The sequence below is a fragment of the Homalodisca vitripennis genome, chromosome X (genome assembly GCF_021130785.1).
Source record: "Homalodisca vitripennis isolate AUS2020 chromosome X, UT_GWSS_2.1, whole genome shotgun sequence".
NCBI classification, from domain to species: domain Eukaryota; kingdom Metazoa; phylum Arthropoda; class Insecta; order Hemiptera; family Cicadellidae; genus Homalodisca; species Homalodisca vitripennis.
Window position 1 is genome coordinate 61,943,328 of NC_060215.1, and position 20,107 is coordinate 61,963,434.

The window sequence follows — 20,107 nt, forward strand, 5'->3', positions numbered from 1 at the left end:
ATGGTGCCTTACAGTACATTTTTTTGTGATCTAAAGCTCTAGCCTAACTCGTATATCACATTACTTCAGATTAGATTCAGATGATCATTTGTATTCATGTGAAGATAGAAATTTAAACGCAGTGTGATGACACAAACCCAAGTTGTTCCTGTCATTGTTTGAGAGTAGGTGCATGAATTATAAGATGAATTAAGGTTCTTTATAATTTTGTCAGTCATAACGAGGGTTGATTTAAAAGATCTGTCATCGACGGTCTGCCTGTACATTTTTCAACACTTTTTGTATTCAAGCTGACAACAATGTGATTGTAAAGCTTGTGCGCATTTAAAGCCTCTCAACTGAGTATCTGTGGTCTATAACAGACAGCAGTTAGTATTAGACTGAAGTGGTAGGTTGTTTAAGTTATTGCCTGGGCAGTGGCGATATTAAGGAGACTAGTATGTATTGTATGTCTATTTGGTTGGCTGGTGACTGCCGACCTATTGTGCCCTGTATTCTGTAGTTCAGTTTTAATAATTAGTGTTTAGTTTTTATTTAGCACATGTGTTAGAGGTGGTGTGCATGGAATAGATACACAACATGACTGTTGTTGTTCCTGACTTATACGTGTAACAACGCTCTGGTATGTTATGTTTACTTTACTAGACTGTAGTCATGCATTAGTTTAGTTATTCATCTGAAGAAGAGATCATATTTCAGAAACATAGTGTTACTAATTGTATTGTATCACTGAATGATGGCAAATGTCCTGAAAACAATGTCATTTTCTTGTAATATAATGTATTACAATTGCCTTATTCATTATGTTGTTGGCCTCCTGTACTGATCTATTTGAGTAAGTCCCTAGGAAATTTTGTGAGAGGTCTCCCTGTGATTGCATCTAATTAATTTAAAGACATTATTTTTAGTAAAACAGGCAGTATCAAATAAAATCAAATATCTCTTTACTCACAAAAGGTTATACACTAAAACAATGAATAGTATCAAGGACATTAAACATATAACAAGTCAATTCAGTTCTAGAACTGAAAAAATAACAATAATTTTTACTTTTTTTACTATGGTTAAATTAAACTGATCTTAATACAGTTAGGAAATACGTGCTTTTTAATGGATTTAATTTGATTGACATTTAAATTAATGATACTTGTTTTCTGCAGACCTTATGGTTGTACAGTTACTTCAATCTGGGAGAGAAAATTCAACAGGCTTTTCCACTTGTGTATGGTAAATTTGTGGATCTGTCGCACACCGCACTTCAAAATGAAATCATGTAAGTCTATATATTTTATATTGTTTTTACTTTTACTTTTTTTATGTGTTTACAGTAAATTTGTAGATCTGTCACATATTGAATGTCAAAATGAAAATGTGCAAGTATTTATATATTTAAAATTACTTTTCAACTTGTGTGTTGAAAATGTATAGACACACAGCATTTCAAAAAGAAATTATTTAATTTTCTTTGAAGATTATTGGTAAAAAAATTGTACAGTTCAATTAAACAGCAATTTTTATGATGATCTAATATAGCTGCATGAGTAACTGATTCACTTAGGCATACAAATCCTAACCTACTTCTAGAAGGGTTAGAAACTTTAAATTTGGCATGTAGGTGCCTTTTGTCGTGTAACCACCAGGAAAAGTCTGAAAATAGGAAAGTTTTTATGTTCAACTTCTCAAAAAAATTCATAATGATGGAATTTAAAATTTATCAAGACAGGACTTTTTTTAAACCTTGATAACGGGCAAACTATGGGACAGCTCAAATCAGTCAAAAAACGTTAGTGGGGAATGAAGGGATCTACAAAAAGGTCCAGTGAGTTCTTGCTCTATATCATTCGGTTCAGCTGCAAAAAGCTTGCATAGTTGAAATTCCAGTAATAGTTGAATGCAACTGAGAGAGTGTGAATTAGCAGATAGAGAGGTTTAAATTCGACCAAATATTATGGATAAAAACAATAATTTATTATTCCCATTGGTAAAAATGTGCATTATACAAAATTAGTATATACGGACAGTGAGACTTAACTCCACTACAGACATAGTAGATTGGTACAGAAATTTTTGTTTGGTTGAACAAACATTCTTGCCTTTAAATCACTTCATGAAATTAACTCCTTGTCAAAATATTATGGAAATGACATTGATAGATAAGGACAGAGCGTATAATTTTTTTAAAACTTCCTTGTTAATTAGCTTATATTCAATAAAATATGTAAACTTCAGTCACAATTTTACCTCAGCAGGAATTTCCTCCGGTAAAGGCTAAACCTCCTACTTAAGTTAAACTACCGGTAAATTAAACCGATTTACATATCTCTCTGGTCTACTTATTCTTGTAACAGGTACAACTCACTCCAGAGAAGAACCCCTATTCTTTGAATGCCCGATAACCTTATACACCTCCCCCCATCCAAGAACCTCTCTGGTATGCCCATATCATTTCCAGTAAGATTTACATCCACTGATAAAGATTACTATAGCAGCCGAACCATTAGTCATGGTCCAAATGTAGGAAATGTGATCTGTAATGGTTTATAAATATGGCTCAATGGTTTTTTACCCAATCTCTGCCCATAAACATGAAAAGTTTCTCAGAGCCATATTTCTTGACACATTTTGGCAATTTTAGGTGATTCAAAATGCTCTACAATTTGTCCAATTCAATTTGGTTTCTGTTTGGCTACATAAACGAATAACTCTTCTAGCTTTTGCTGTCAATATAAAACTTCCGGAAGTAAATAGTTGTCTGTTTTCCATATAGGATATCTCAATGACAAAGTAAGCTGTGCACTTTAAAGTTTTCATAACACATCATTAGTAAGATATAGTTTGATTGAGGTGCATATGTCTTCTAGCTGATGGCATTAAAAGTTCATTGTTGAAAGAACTAAAGGTTATCCCTAAGATCGAGTTTGAGAAGTGTTTCAAGGATTGGAAGAAGCGCTAGCACAAGTGAATAATATCTAATGGGGAGTATTTTGAAGATGACAACATTAATGCAGACAAACAAATAAGTATTACAAAAAAAAAAAACATCATTCCCGTTACTTTTTGAACATACCTTGTATCTTTAAAAAGATACTCCCTGACAGAAATGTTGTGTTTACAACATTAGTAGGTGGGAACAGAGTAATTTTTAGTTCTGTTCAAAAAACTCCCTGCAAACTTCATTTCTGAATTCAACTTATAACTCCCAACTCTTAGCCCTCAAATTCACACTCATCTCCATAGGCATAGTCACTAGGGAGCCAAAGGTGAGTATAAACTGTATATATATAATAAGGTGCAAGCCTGGACTTACAATTGAGCTCTTACCTACAGCTCTAAATTTAAAGAAGTAGCTTTTATAGACCTAAAATTACTGGACATTTTTATTCATTATGTAATTTTAGGAGTTACATGGAATCTACAAAAGAGTAAAATTTTTACAATATAATTATAAATTATACAAAGGAATAACATCAATACTGTAAGATTATAATATTACAAGAACAATACTAAACCACCTCACAGTTCACCACTCTTGGCTCGATGTAAAACTGCTCTGGCAGGAATGATGTGATGCCTCATATATCATTCACTGTTGTCTTTCTCTTTTAATTTTTCCAGATCATATTTAAATATTCAAATTGGCAAGTTTATCATTTTTATCAGTAAAATTAGATTTATTTCTAAAGACGTAGTTCATTTTCATGTTAAACTTCCTATAAAAATTTAATTACAGTAGAACCCCTCATATCCGGCCTCGGTTTTACCGCACCTCGGTTTTTCCGGCCACTTCCCGGAAGCCAATATCGAAATTTATTTACCACGGCTTGCAGACGCACAGTTGCACGCACTAGTTTCCCACGACTCTTGCGTTATTTTGGTGTATCTATTTGTTTACATTTTCCTGTGTTGTCCTCAGTTGAGCTAATAAGTTTACCTTTTAACAGTTCGTTGATTATTTCCAGTCCGGTTAGTACAGTACAGTACAATTGTTTTGTTTCGTCAAGTGCTGTGTACTGTAGGTTGGTTTATCCGGCCGAATCGTTATCCGGCCAGGGGCTCGGTCCCGTGGTGGCCGGATATGAGGGGTTCTACTGTACCTAATAACGTGTTGCTGAATTAAACATTAATAGAATTATATGAAATTTAAAAGCATGAATAATAATGAAAAAGTAAACTAAACAATGCTCATTTAGACTTTGAAAGGAACAAAAGAAAGTAAAATAAAATAAAAACCTATTGAATAAAGTTCTCAAGTTAATAAAATATATTTTTCTCAGGAAATATAGAAGATGAATTTGATAAATTATTTCCTGATGTAGTGCGCAGAAACGTAAAGCCTTTTACAATTCAATCTGTATTTTTCAATGTATTTTTTTGCTAATAGAGTGAGTGTTTACAAAATTATAACTTTTTTTGACATTTGCTATTTTTATGTGTACTGGATATTAGGAAATTTTTGTATTTTCACATACAACTTTTCTGTTGTCAAATAAGGCTTTGGTGTGTTCATCGTCATGTGTTTTGATTTGTCACTTTTTATGCATGCTTAACCATATGTCTTATGGTTTGACAACTAAAGGAGAGTGCAGATACGACTTCTACGTATTTTGCCTGAGATCATCATGCTTTCACAGAGCTTATTGCAGAGCTCACATCAAGTAAATTTATAACCAAAGAAATTATCAACCACTGGTGGAAAACTTCATAAACCCTTCTAACCAAAACAATCCAGGGTACTTATATTAGCAGACAGCCACGGGAGAGGGTGTTCACGGAAACCTTCAAGAAAAGCTCGGGAATAAGTTCACTTTTGAGACAATATTTAAGCCAAACGCATCACTGTGTGCTGTTGTACAAAATGTGAGCAATTTGACAAAGGACTTTACGGATAGGGAATGATACAGAACAGGGAATAAAAAAAAGGAAAGTCTGCAAACAAAATTATGGAAGTTATAACGCCTTTAGTTCAGAAAACTAATGTCATTGTACCTAGTATTCTTAACCATTATGGCAATCCAGTCCTTAATCTGAAGATAGACAAAACAAATAATTAAATAATTGGAGCAATGAATGTTTACTCAAATTGGTAAAACTGCACACAAACATGACCCTTATTCAGAACACCAAATTCAACAGATATACCAATCATGGATAGCATTTTAGCAAGTCTGGAAAACTTAAATTCTGTCAGATGATAGCAAAAGCAATTGTCAGTAAAAACTTGAAGAAAAGAAAAATAGTAATCCCAATAAAGACTATTTTAAAGATCCATTCATATACCTCAAACTCCATCTTCAAATACTCATGGGGTGTCATGGAGACCTGAATCATAACCTTGGCTCGGCTGGTCCTCTCCCACACCTAACAGCACATACGGTCTCATATCTGTGATTCAATCTGCACACAGCAGCACACCTGGTCCAGGATATGTTGCTGCCTTCGTGTCTCTCAGCACACCAACCCTTGCAATTATACTTCTGCTTGTATCATACAGTACACATATTCATGCAATTGCAAATGGCCTCACCCTTCCAAGTTCTCGTACTCAACCATGTTCTCTTCTGCACTGCACAACACAGAGATTCCTCATCATCATCCCTACAGTGCAGTGTCAGAGCAGAGAAATAGTGTTAGTGAATGTTTTGGTGATTTTCTATGGCTAAATAATGTAAATGTAATACAACCTAATCTACCATAAAGTATTTCCTGTAATATAATTTATGTAACATCACATACAAATAAAATAAAATGAAACTAAGAAGAATTTGATTTTTCAGAAATCATGAAAGAAAAACAAACTTTGTGTTTGAGCCAAGACGTGGAGAACTGTATCTGGAGCAGCAGCTTCCAATGCCTTGGCATTCCTTCAATCGTATTCCTAATTTTGAGGTAATTATTATATCAGTAATGTATTAACTATTATTTAAGTAACGTATTAACTATTATTTAAGTAATTAATGCTATGAATTAAAGTATACTATTACGTCAACTGTATGTTGTCAAAAAATTGTTTCTAACCTGTTGTGAAAATAATGATTTAATCTGTTATTACGTCAATTTGGGATATAGCAATACAAATGAGTTTTAAGTTTCAAAATAATCCTAAATTATTCAGTACTTTACCTTGTGTAAACAAATTATAAATGGTTGAAAACTAAGATTTCATAAACTAACAGAACAATAACTAAAAATACTCACTCAGCATAACTAACTTTACATATCTATAACAGAAACCACAAGATTCAAGTCATCCATATATTTCTAGGTTTTGATTTTCTGACTATACAGAGTTTTTAAAAGACCTTGGATAAACTAATACTTTTATGTAGCTTACCTTTTATTTCCCACATATTTGTTGTCTTCTGTACTGTTTTGCCTACATGAAAATAACTAGTGGTAACATTTTTTAAGGAAATAAAGGAATACAAGATGATAACAGATGTTCAAAAATGGCTGACACCTTCAAACCATACATTTTGGTCGTTGTATTATCAGTACAGTCCTCTTACAGATTATCACAACTGGCTTCCGCCTTATGCAGGTAAGTAAGAAACCTGTAATGTTTGTATCTAGATATTTGACCTTGATGGGACGGGAGGCATCATGGGGCAAAGCACTGTTCTATATCAAATCCAGTTAATGTACCTTTTAAAAATCCTAAATACAATGTTTATTTTGTATTCGCCAATTAAAAGAATAATATGCCTTGTACTGTTGACAGTAATTTACTAGTCATTATTTCCAGTCTACAAATTTTACAACAGAAAATATTTTCTGACTAAATTTCCTAATGACTAAGTTATTAAATCTTTACCTTGTGATTGTAACTTATACAAAGCTTAAGTAACACTTCCTATAAGAAGCTGTCTTTTATAATCTTATTACTGTAAGCTAATGTATGGATGGATTATGTATAATTATATTTTTATGTTGTAGGAGAAGCTATAATTGGCAAAAACTATTATTTTGTAACATTTGACAAGCAACATTACTCATTCCGTAGTCCTTGTTCCTACTTACTTGCAAAGGACTTTGTGCGTGATGACTTTGCTCTTGTGCTCAGCTACACCAATGGGAAACATGTCATTGACCTGTTTGTTGGACCTTACATTATAGAGATCGATCTTGATAGTGATGTAAGTATATATTTTTAATATTAAATCTTGTATAGTTGGCGTTTTATTTTATAGTACATTAATTTTAATGTGTACTTAATATAATTTAAGGAACCAAATTCCTGGTGGATTTCACAACTTCTTATGAAAATATCCATGAAAATACAAAGTTTCAGAGTCAAAACAATATATTACTATAGATTTGACTAACTCTTGAAAATTGAAATTAAAAACTTATTTTTTTCCTGACATTTTGCTATGAAATTAATAAAGTAAAATTTAAACAAAGTAAAAAAATGTAGTAACAAAGTGATGTTAGAATTAAAGACTTATGAGTCAGAGGAATTTTCTTGGTGATCACTGATTGGGAAAGTTCATTTCGGATGGTTTTTCTTAAAGCAATAGAAATAAATAAAGTGATATCCATTCTATCCTTCTGATAAACATCCATAAAGAAAATGAAGATCATGAAGACTGATTATACTCACCTCTGAAAAGTAGATTAATGAAATTCAGTGGGTAAAATATTAGGTGAAGTAGTAATGTTGCTTCATAAATAATTGGTTTCATCTCAATAAAAATCAAGCCAACAGTGCTGGGGTTTGAAGATTAAGAAATATACCCCATTAAACACTGGGTCAGCCCATGCAAAATTTTGAGAAAATTACCTCCTAGAAATTGTATTATAAACCAATTGTTACTTCAATTTTGAATTAAGTGTCAATTCTCATTTGGGAGAAAATATACCCCCTTGGATAAAAAAAAACACACACAAGGAATTGTTTTAAGCCTCATTTTGGTTCATTAAAGTATTATCTAGTAACTTTATTATTACTTTATATGGATAAAAAAATAGTAGATTAATAATGAACATGTAACAAGTTTATTTCCATAAATATAAAAGCATTGTATATTTTAAAAATGAACTTTATTCAAATGTAAATAAAGAAAAAATTTTGAACAAATATGTTATTGACTGTAGATGTTGAAAAGTCATGGACATTTAGAAAAATTTAAATTAATTTGGTGTTTATTTACTAACCTTGTTATGGCCTTAAAATAACTTATGGGGACCTAACCATGGTTAATTTCTTCTTCTTCACCCATGGTCGCAGCCATGGCCAGTTGTGTAGTACACTGAAAAGAGCTATAGTTAAGATACCTCATTTTTTATTGGCTGAATGTATTTCAATCTTGACACCCAAGTATCAGCTTAATAAATAAAATATAATAAACTCTTGTTTATTTTTTTGTAGTTTTCATCATTAAGCTTTTTTTAGACTGATTTTTTCACATTACTATAACTATTCATATTTTTATATAATGTATTGTAAACTACGTGGTTTTGTTACACTAATTGTTTTGCCACAGTCTTTTTTTATCTTATGACATTAGTTATATAGTATGGCAATGAATGAAAGTGTACTGGAAAACAACTGACCATTTGTGATGAAATGTCAATAAACCAGTTGTTCAAGTTTCAAAGTTCATTTGTTAAGTTTTTAGTAGGAAAAAATATAATACTGATAAATTTTAAATTAACATTATGTGGTAGATGACGGACCTGGAACCACCGTTTTGGGTGAGCTAGAGAAGGTAACAGAATGCAAGAGCACATGGTAATGAAAATTCGGAACTGACTTTTAATCTGGACTTACCACTCTGCATTTTTCATTCTTTACTCTATGCCTTGTTATATACACTGAGTGTTAGAGGAGATGCAGTAACATGCTAAGGCTAAAGATCAGGTGGATTCAGTTATGCTCGGTAGTACTTGCAAGTCAACAGAAGCCTAGTATTCACGTAGTTTTCTCTGTGTGATTTTCCCCTATAGGCCCCTTACCTTCCGCGTCTACTATACTGTACACACACACAACTTCCATCTGATGCTGCCACCTAGTTGCTTCACAAAATGTCAGGCAGGATTGTTTGAAGTGTACAGTAGCACATTTTGTCATAATTTCTATCATGTTCTATGTTTTTTTGGTGAAATACTCTTTATCATAATTGACCAGGTTATTTATTCATATGAAATAATGCCACATATTAAAATAAATAGCTGACCTCAAATACTGTTTTACTTAAGAATTGCTTCACCTGTTTCATCCCACTACTTGCCACTGTTGAAATCCACATTGCCTTCAGGATTCATGTTATAGCTTGTGTTTTTTTCCCGTCAAACGTACACATTGCTGATGAAATTACAGCATAAGCTGATATATGACACTGATGGTTAATCTGGTAAGAGCAAGTGAACACAACACTCAACAGAGGTAAAATACTAGGTTTCTGGTGACAATCTAGAGCTGGTGATTTCAGAAACATTCAATTATACATCTAGTAAGAGGAAACCATGTCATAACCATGGAGTAGAAAAGGGCTTCAGAACTAAATGTCCTAAATAGCTTTGAAATTATTTAAACATTAGTATGACCTGACTAGAGATATAAATTTGGCAGAAACATTGTTTTATATATATATATAATTTATACAGAAAGTGAATAAAATATTTCCTTCAATAAACAATTATAGATTCTAAAATGATTTTTAGCTGTCAGAGCACTTTTTCCTCTTTAAAAAGTGGTGGGAGAGTCAGAGAACTTATTTTTTAAATGTTAACCACAACTTGAAGAATAAAAATGGTGAGGACTAGAACATTTGGTTTAAATTGTCCAAAATGATAACCTATTAGGAATTACTTCATAGCAAAATATTATTTTAATTGGTGTTTAAATGTATTGATTGAAAGACTAATATGCACCTCTCTTCAGGGTTATTCAGACTTATTTATAATCTGACCATCTAAAAATTAAAATAGTATTAGAGGTAGTCACATTTATTTCAATTAGATAACAAAAACCAAAAATGGCTTGTTTACCTCTTGTTTAAAACTCTTGATTCAAAGCACTGATGGTCATTCATAAATATACCTATGTTTAATAAATCCCTTATATGTCAATATGTCTCTAGTTTGAAGTTTATGTGGTTAAAATAAAATAGTTAAAATACAGAAAAGGAATGTTTGGTACTCAGTTGAGTAATTTACTTATTCATAGAAATAAAAATATTATTATTTGAACTAAACCCCTCATTGTACTTAGTCCTAAAAGGACCTTTGCGCTTGCTTCCAGAGTGAAAGGATTTTCAGGATAGGTAAGGTCTGTGGTAGAGGCCACCTCCTATCGAATTTCCTATCAACAGATTATATTGTGCTGACACTATATCCCAGTCATGCACTTTGATTGAAGGGGAGGCTAGCTATGTTCCACCCTCCTCCAGTCAAAGTGGCTAGAAAAGATACTCCCTATGATTGGGCTAGTAACAGCCTTTAACATTAAGGGAGCTCAACCCACTCCTACACAGTCATCCTCTGCAGTAAATATACCTATAGATTCACTGCTTTTCTCCAATGTCTTGACATTTGCAGTTAGTGATGTGGCAACCATGCTCAGATAAAAGTGACACATTGGTTTTTGCTGTATCCAATGTAGGTTCAACTGGAAGGTATGAGTCAGTCAAAGTAAGTGAACCCTCCTGGGGGAACTAAACGTTTTATTACACCTCTTTAATCTTTTAATTTTAAAAACTTTAACCAACTTGTGAATTTGACAATGCCACCTGTTTTGTAGTTTGGCTAATTGTAAAATGTAACAATAAAGACTGATTTGATTTAACAGACTGCCATTTTCTGCAAACAAATCTAGAGAGAGTGTTAGTTCCTATCATTTTGTTATAAAGACCTTTAGAATGAAGTATTACATATTAGGGGTTAACATTTAAAACATACATTTACATTGGAGCTGCTCCTTATTCTAACATTTTTGTGAAGGATACTTGGTTGAATAGAATTTAATATAGGTGAAGAAAGTAATAGAGAAGCTTGCTGATTTGGCATAAGCTATCATATATTACAGTAATGAGCTTTTCATAGTTGTGACAAAAATATACTGCACAAGAAATGGATTCACTGATTCGTTCTTCAATTCTGAAATGCCAATAGCAAAGATCCTTTGTGCTATTATCAGGGCTGTACTCAGCTTTGGCGGGCTCAGGAAAAGATATGCAGCCGGGCCCCGTGTCACACCCCTTCACCCTCACGCTTAACCCATTGGCAGCATCTTATTATATTGTTAATAATAGAAAGATTCAATATATGCAGCTAAAATAACTATGGAAAAAATCTTATTAATCGGATCATTTTAAGCATTTGTTTTAATTAATTTAGAAAATTCTAAAAATGTGCAATAATTATTCTATTAGTTGTCTGATTGAAATTATTTTTAGATAGTAATGATTGTGAGAAAAATCTTTAAAAGATTTGCTTTTTAAATTGTATTTTTATTCTCAACTTGCACATACCTACGGCTTCACCCGCAATTTCTATACTACATTCTGTGTATTTGTTAGAATAGCTACCACGATTTCAGTAATTCTTGTTACTATTTTAGATCAATGTGGAGGAACTCCAAAGTCAAAGTTCATAGGTTTCTTAGTGAAAGCCCTTGTAATGTAATATGATAGTGCCCTATGATATTTTTAAATGGAATTAGTCATATATCATGCATCAGGTACCCATTTTCAGTGTTTGATGACCAGAAGACCATAATTAAGAGGACCAGAAGTTAAGCTAAATTTCGAGTATTTTTTATTTCAGGTTTTGCAATTCTAATCTGAATTAGTTCTAAGTTGAATTATATCCTACGCTAAATTTGAGTTTACTATTTGGCCCCGAAAAACAATAAAAATAGACCTCTATATAATTTTGTAATGAAGATTAAAAACAGTACAGTTCTCTAAATTGTATGGATATTGATTGTTATTAAAAATTAAAAACTAAAATAAACATAAATAATACTTACAAATTTCAATACTTACATTATGATAGTTGTCATCCATATGTAAAGGTGATACATGATACAGTAAAGTACATGTTCTTGCTTCCCAATATCATCATTGTTAGCAATGTCATATTATTTATTCGGTCCAGTGTAGAAATTATATATGTATTAATACACCTAAAGGTTGGGACACACATAACCGCACCGTGCCCGACACGTGAGTCGGCCGATTGTCGGTGCGGGCTCGGCTCGGTTACCGTGAGGCCACACATGTCCGTATGCAGTCCGAGCGCAACAATCTCACTGTTTGTACTAGAGCATGTTCTTTTGAATTCAAAGTGATAGATACTTTAAAAAATATTTGGAAGATTAAGTATTGCTTGAGAAAATTGTTAATTTCATTGTTGTTATGTTTATTTAGCTGTGGTGAATGAATACATTGCAATGCTACAGTAAAGCTTTGTACAATCAGCTAGTGTGTAAAATTTGTAAATAATATCATTATCTTGGTTATATGTTTAAATGTATAATTCTTGTTCATTGTGTTTCATTGCAGTGAATTTCGGTCAAATACACTATAAAACAGTGTATTTGGTTGTTTTTTTGTATTAAACCCAAGAGCTATAGTGTGATGCCAGAGAGTTTGCCATGTTGCAAGCCCGTTTTATAATAATTTGTAAAACATAGTAAATATTTGTAAAATATATACTGGAGAACATAACAAAAAACAAATTTTACAAAATTATTTCTTTTATAGCTCCGAGGACAAATAATTTATAGCCAGAATTAGTCAAAAATAGTAGAAACATAAATATATTTTCTAAAAAAATTAGAGTATGGTTGATTGGTCAAAATGATATTGAGTATATGTTTTAAGATAATATATTAGTGTATGATTAGTCTTGTCTGCTAAGTTATAATAATATTTAAAGTTAGTAGAACATTATAAAAATAATTATTTATGATATATAATATTTAATGCTACATGTGTAAAGCCTAATATTTGAATTGTAAATCATGCATAAATCCTTTTTGTTTAATACAGCACAATAGTTATACTAAATTTAAACCTTGAAACGTAATAGTACATTATTCACTACATAAGTTACAATAACTAAATTTTTATAATTTCATTCTTGCTCGATTCCGCTATTTTTATTTTTTACCCTTTTTGTATATAGTAATCCCCAACACAGGAACAGCCTCTTATGGGTACCTAAATTTCCCTTATTTTGTAAATCTATTGGCCTAATTATTAGGTTTAAGAAAAGAAAGAAAATCTAAAAGGATGTAACCTACTTTTTATATTTTATTACTCTAAAGTACATAAATTAGAAATAAAGTAAGTAGAAAACATTTTTTTTATTTGCTATTTACTGCTATTGTAAATACTTTATGTCATAGTCTTATTTATTACTAAGCACTGGAAATAATATTTATTGTAATATTCAGTTTGTTATTATGGGGAAATAAATGATTTAGTATTATTATTATTTATTTTAACATGGGTTTTTCTTGTTTGAAAATCTTATTGTAAAAAAATATTTTTATTTTTACTTTATTGAAGTGAAAAGAATAATAAATAAAAATGTCATAGAGAACATTCTAAATATGACTCTTACAAAATACCGGAATAAATTTATCAAGTAACTTCAAAACATCAAAGAAAAATAGATTTTTGCTCAAATAATTACATGCTCGTTATTTTTTAAATTAATGAAAAATGTTTATAGACTTTTTAATAGTTCGAATTTAGTTGTTTAAAATCACTTAATGTACAACATGGTTTTCAAATTTGTTTGTAATAAGAAAATATGCACAATAAGAAAATATGACTAGTTTACTCTAATGTAAGAAAATGTAATAGCCTACTTTTATCAATAAATATGATTTTGTACGCGAACACAGGATGTAGAGTTAGTAGGCTATACTAAATAATTCAATAAAATAGAACGTGTAGACTACATAAATAGTTTTAAAAAGAAGAACGCAACAGTAAACAACATATGATGCCGCTCGTAGACCGCACCGTGCCCGTCAAAATTCAAAACTCCACATATCGGTGACGGTGCGGGCACGGTGCGGCCACGACGGTCTGGTGTCGGTGCGGACAAGTAATGGACTTGCAGGTTGAAAACTGCGCTGCAATTCTTTCACCGTATGACGGCCAGCATACGGCCGACTGACGTGTCGGGCGCGGTGCGGTTATGTGTGTCCCAACCTTAATCTGTACTGTATACCTCATCAGTGCAATAGGTTAGTGCAAAATAGATGCAATGTTCCCACGACGATTTTCTGTCATAAAAATTGCATTTAGTGTCCCATCTATTGCTTTTTGATTCCACAGGCTTTAATTACGGACTCACTGCGCTCGCTTGTTTCCTTAAATTGTAGTCACGGAGCGAAGGGTTTGTTGAATTAAGCTAATGCCTAGTAGTCCCTCCGATTTTGGTCCTTCAGCTACTGTAAATATGCCGTCCCATAATATCTAAGGAAACCAAAATCAATACCTTACATGTACACATTCCCAGTTCAATAATTAAAATCCAGAATAAATTAATTGGATTGTCTTGTCACGATGTTGAAATAAGAAGTTTTGTTACTTTTGTCACTCTATAAATGTAAACAAATTGAAAATATTAGTTAAATTAATTAAACATATGATCGTGCTGTGATAATACAATGTTTACAAAGAACAGTTGATTACATTTAACAAATTCTTTCAATTCATATTATACAACTTAGAGACAAAGATGGGATTTTTTGCTGCGTTAGAGACCAGTGGGGCATAGCCCGGAGTTATTTTTGAAAAAAGAATAGGCCTATATTCATCCCAGGAGCCCTAAGAATATCCATGTAAAATTTCAGTACAATTGGTTGAATAGTTTATGCGTGAAAGCAAAACAAACAAACAAAGGCACTTTCGCATTTATAATATTACTAGGATTGAAGATAATTCATCTTTTGTAATTCATATTCAAGTAATAATTTATCGGGTCAGACGGATGCGAGTGTTCAGGTATTTATTGTTTCATCGTATGAGCTATTATTGACTTTTCCGCTTGAATGCACAATATAAATAAACATGATCGATATTGTTATAATATATCATAATCAAAAGTAAGATTATTATTTTAAAAGTAATAGTCATTATTTCTATGAAACTGTGATGAACGATACTGCAAATTTAACCTATAATGGGATTACAGTTATTAGATTGAGCTATCTCGTCCATCGGTGCTGACCCTTCAAATAGGCGTGTGTTGGGGCTCAGCCCGGGCTCCCTGAGAGCCCAGGTCCTGATAAAATTCTCCAAAAAACTGGTCTGAGTCCAGGTCTGGATATTACGAGTATATTCATGTCAGCCACATTTGATGTAGTGAGTACTGACCTACTGTCAGTTAAGCTCACATTCAGATATCCTCTCCAAACAACTGAATAGGAAAGCTTGTGAAGCCAGTAACATTTTTATCTGTCACTCATAAAATTGAACTTTCCATGAAAGCTATAAAATTGAGTAAACTCAATGCATGCTAAAGCAGAGACAATTGCATGAAATTAGTTGGTAAAGAGAACTTAGAGAACCTTTGTTTTTTATTTAGCTTTGAGTGAGAAATTTTTGTTTTATTTCATTCAAAAAAACTTGTAATGATAAATCTAGTTCTGTTTTAATTTTAGTACAGTGTAATATGCTGTTAAATTTAAATATTGTAATATTTAAAAACAATTTACAGTTATTTTTCATACTATTTCAGACTGTCAGAATTCCATCCCATGGCATGCAAATTCCAGTCAATCTTAATGGAACATTAGTATTCTTTGAGTTTGGCATCATAACAATTGTGAATGATATGGGCTTCAATATCCAATGCAACGTTAAGTACGATATTTGTACCATCAGACTTTCTGGTAAGCAATATGTGTTTCTTCTTATTTGTAAAGTATGACATAAAGTTACATCATTGAAGACTAAATTACTCTAGTAACAAATTGAAATTGAAAATAGTGTAGTGAGGATTTTCATTCATGCACAGGCACACTTAAAATAAAAACTAAAGAATAGAAAGATGATAAAATGTTCTGTACCAATATATATTGGAAATTTAATTTAGTTTAATAGAAAAATTAAAACTAAATTAAAAATTAACCAATTAATTGTTATTTTTATATGGCATTTTTTTCAATTTGGTGGTCAATTTGTCAAGCTACTTTGAGTAGAAAAAGACGAAAAAATAATTTATGTTTATTAATAAAGAGCAGTTTGGAGACTAAGAACAGGAATCAGCCACTACAAAAATATGTTGTGACATTTACTTTCCCAAGCTAGAATCTTCTAATTCACTCATATAATTTAACATGAGATTTTATTCAACTAAATGAGAAAACGAGAGGCCCTCAACTTAATGGTATACAGGTAAATGAATTAAGCGCGGCAGCTAGACTGCAACGTTTACTAGCCTCAGGTCCAACCGGTCACTTGGGATCTTTAAGGTCCCAGGGAGGTCAACACACTTCCGGGTCTAGTGATAGCCTCAAACTTCTCCTTGAGACTCACTTCCCTGATTGTATCTTTGAGAATGACGACACTGGAACGTCTGGTAACTATGAGGCAGGCTCATGGCCAAGAGCTTATCGTGGTAGCTGGGCCATTGCCAGAAGGATTGTCACTCTCTCTAAAGCCAAATGGGCAATTTCTAAATTTTCCCCTTTCAAATCTGCAGGAGGGGATGGAATCTTTCCGGCCCTGCTTCAACAAGGGCCGGAGAATCTCCTTACCCTTCTATGTGAACTATTCAGGGCGAGCCTAGCTTATGGGTACATACCACAAGTCTGGCGTCTCAATAGGGTGGTCTTCATCCCTAAAAAAGGGAGAGCGGACTATTCTGTCCCTAAATCTTTTCGTCCCATCAGTTTATCTTCGTTTCTACTGAAAACATTAGAAAGACTGGTGGAGAGGCACCTGAGAAAGGGAGTTCTCTCAGACACTCCCCTTCATCGCAACCAACATGCATACCAGCAAGGCAAATCTTGTGAATCAGCACTGAACCAACTAGTCAGTAGGATTGAGGATAGCCTGTCCGCCAAGGAATTGGCATTGTGCACCTTCATAGACATTGAAGGAGATTTTGACAATGCTAAATTCACTGCGATGGTAAGTGGAGCACAGCGACGTGGCCTCGAGCCAGCTCTGTGCCGGTGGCTTAGGGCCATGCTGTGCTCCAGACGGATCAGGGCCGATCTCAATGAAGAATCGCTTGTGATCGCATCCACAAGGGGATGTCCTCAAGGAGGCATCCTGTCACCTCTACTGTGGAATCTAGTAGTAGATGGTCTACTTGAGGACCTTACTAACAATGGAATCTATGTCCAAGGATATGCAGACGACATAGTCCTTATGGTACAGGGAAAATATACAAATGTTGTTGTTGATATCATGAATACCAACCTTCAACATGTACACAACTGGTGTCATGGAGAGGGACTGAAAGTAAATCCCTCTAAGACAGTAGTTGTACCATTCACTAGGAAAAAGAACCTAGAGTCTCTTTCTAGGCTGAAACTCGCATCCACACAGCTTGAGTGGTCAAAGACAGTCAAATATTTAGGACTGACTCTAGACCATAAGCTTACGTGGAATGATCATCTTAACAATATCCTGCACAAAGCAAAGTGGGCGCTCATGACGTCCAGGAGACTTGCAGGAATCTCATGGGGCGTAAAACCCCATATAGCACTATGGCTTTACAAAGCAGTTGTAAGGCCTCAAATCACTTATGGTTCATTAGTCTGGTGGACAAAGGTGAATCAGGTAACTGCCAAAGCCAAGCTCGAAAGCTTACAAAGGCTTGGCACAATCTTTGCAACCGGAGCATTTAGGAGCAGTCCCTCCGTGACCCTCGAGGTGGCTTTAGGACTTCTACCCCTTGATGTCCATATAAAAGCTGAAGCGCGTAAGTCAGCTTATCGGCTGATGGTTGCTGGTTTGTGGAGGAATGGCACGTCTAACGCGAGCCATGGCACCATCACTGAAGCTGTAAACCCAAGCGCTATTCTCGAAATGGTCTCCGACATAATGAGAACGGAGTTCGTATTCAATAAGCCATTCTCTGTTGACTTCTACTCCAGAGATGAGTGAAAATCGCAAGATAACATCCCAACAATAAGAAAGAGCTTTGTCTGGTACACGGATGGCTCGCTTATTAAGGGCAGAACTGGATATGGAGTGTTTAGTCAATCCCCTAGAACTGCCCTTTGCGGCAGTTTGGGACGGAACTGCTCCATATTTCAAGCCGAAATCTATGGTATCCTAGCCTGTGCCAACCTAGGCCTCACCAGAGGGTACCAGGGAAAGAACATCTGTATAATTTCAGACAGTCAGGCAGCTCTTAAAGCTCTTGACTCCAACAGCATTTCATCCAGGCTTGTGTGGGAGTGCTTTAACACTCTCTGCAAGCTTGGATCACGCAACTTTGTGCGTCTTGGTTGGGTACCGGGCCACACAGGCATAGGTGGCAACGAATGCGCCGACAGGCTTGCCAAAAGCGGAGCAAGCATGCCATACACCGGTCCAGAACCGAGTTGTGGTATAAGCAAGTCAGCCGCTTACCAAAGTATAAACAAATGGTCCAGGAAGACACACCGCTTGCGGTGGCAGAGTCACCAAGGACAAGCACTCGGCAAAAGACTGCTTGCTGATTCTAGCTCCGGCTTCACCAGATGGCTGATGGGGCTGGGCAGGGATCGGGTTAAGCAAGTGATTGCCTTGATCACTGGACACGGCCACTTCAGGAAACACCTAAACACTCTAGGTTTACGAAATGAGGACTCGGAGTGTAGACTCTGCAATAAGTCTGAAGAGACTGCAAAACACATAATACTGGACTGTGAGAGACTGGGAGCAAGGAGAAGGGCTCTTTTCGGTGATAAACAACCAGGCGACAAACCAGATGCTAGTATCGGGGAAAAGCTTCTTAGCCTAATTAAGGGCACAAAGATAGGCTTACCCCTTTAACATCAAAGGGGCACACAATAAGCTCAGGTTGACGTGTGAGGATCTGTGAATCCACCCCAATACCCCAACGCAAAAAAAAAAAATAAATAAATAAATAATGGTATACAGTAGAAAATATTGTATGAAATTAAAAACTTATTTTTAGAACAGGTTTTCCTGTGTATTATCATTAGACATAAAAGTTTTATATTAACAATCCTTAAACTAAAAACTATTTAGAATTAAACCGTTTTAAACCCTAAATTTGAACCAATTGTAATTGATATTCAAATTCAAATTCGTCATTGCCGTAAAATAACATTAATTTTATAATAGGCTTTGTCACATGTCATCTAGATATAAGTGTAGTATTACATACAGTAGTATGATCGTAAGTATATGACAAATTTTAAAGTTGTATATCGTAATTTAATTATATTAAAATTAATAATATCTAGATTTAAGTAAGTAAAATAATGATAAAATGCAAAAATATTAAAAACAATTAACAAGAAACAACAAATTACAACAATGCAACATAATCAACAACAATAATCATATATTTTAATTTATTTATATTACTTAAACCTGTGTTAGATCTTTTTTTATAATGTAAATAATTAAGATGCTGATGTCAGAGGCTAGAAATTCTTCTACATTATAAAAAAATTTGGTCAAGCCCTTTTTTAAATACAATTTCAAACTTTTTCAAAAGCACATACCACAAATTGTATGGCAATTGAATACAATACAATAATCATTTATTCAATTCAATAATTCAATAATTCTTTATTGATGCTACAAAACAGATATAAATCCAATAACATTGCAGCATTTAATACAAATAATTTTACAATATTATTAAAGCTTGTACATATAAATTATTTTAAGCAATATTAATAAATAAATCATACATTATTGAAGACATTTTAAATAAATGGTAACATAATATAAGAACAAATTTATAAATAAATTATGACATAGTCAAACCAAGCAAAATTTAAATTAGTTTATAAAAATTTCAATATTATTGTACACAAAAAATTCTTGTAAATTAATAGTATAACTTGAAGCTTATCCAATTATGATTCAAAATACAATTCAAAAGCTTATTCAACATACAAATCAGGCAAAATCACTCTAATTCTGCTGACAAAAGAAGCCAA

General features: G+C 33.4%; 1 protein-coding gene across 1 annotated transcript in view; it reads left to right on the forward strand.

The window, feature by feature from the left end:
- The window catches only part of LOC124369463, a 215,147-nt gene that overhangs the window by 166,683 nt on the left and 28,357 nt on the right, over positions 1 to 20,107 (forward strand). Inside the window, 5 exon segments of the mRNA XM_046827471.1 lie at positions 1,161 to 1,273; positions 5,775 to 5,886; positions 6,409 to 6,538; positions 6,934 to 7,133; positions 15,706 to 15,859. Coding sequence (XP_046683427.1) covers positions 1,161 to 1,273; positions 5,775 to 5,886; positions 6,409 to 6,538; positions 6,934 to 7,133; positions 15,706 to 15,859 — 709 coding nt within the window.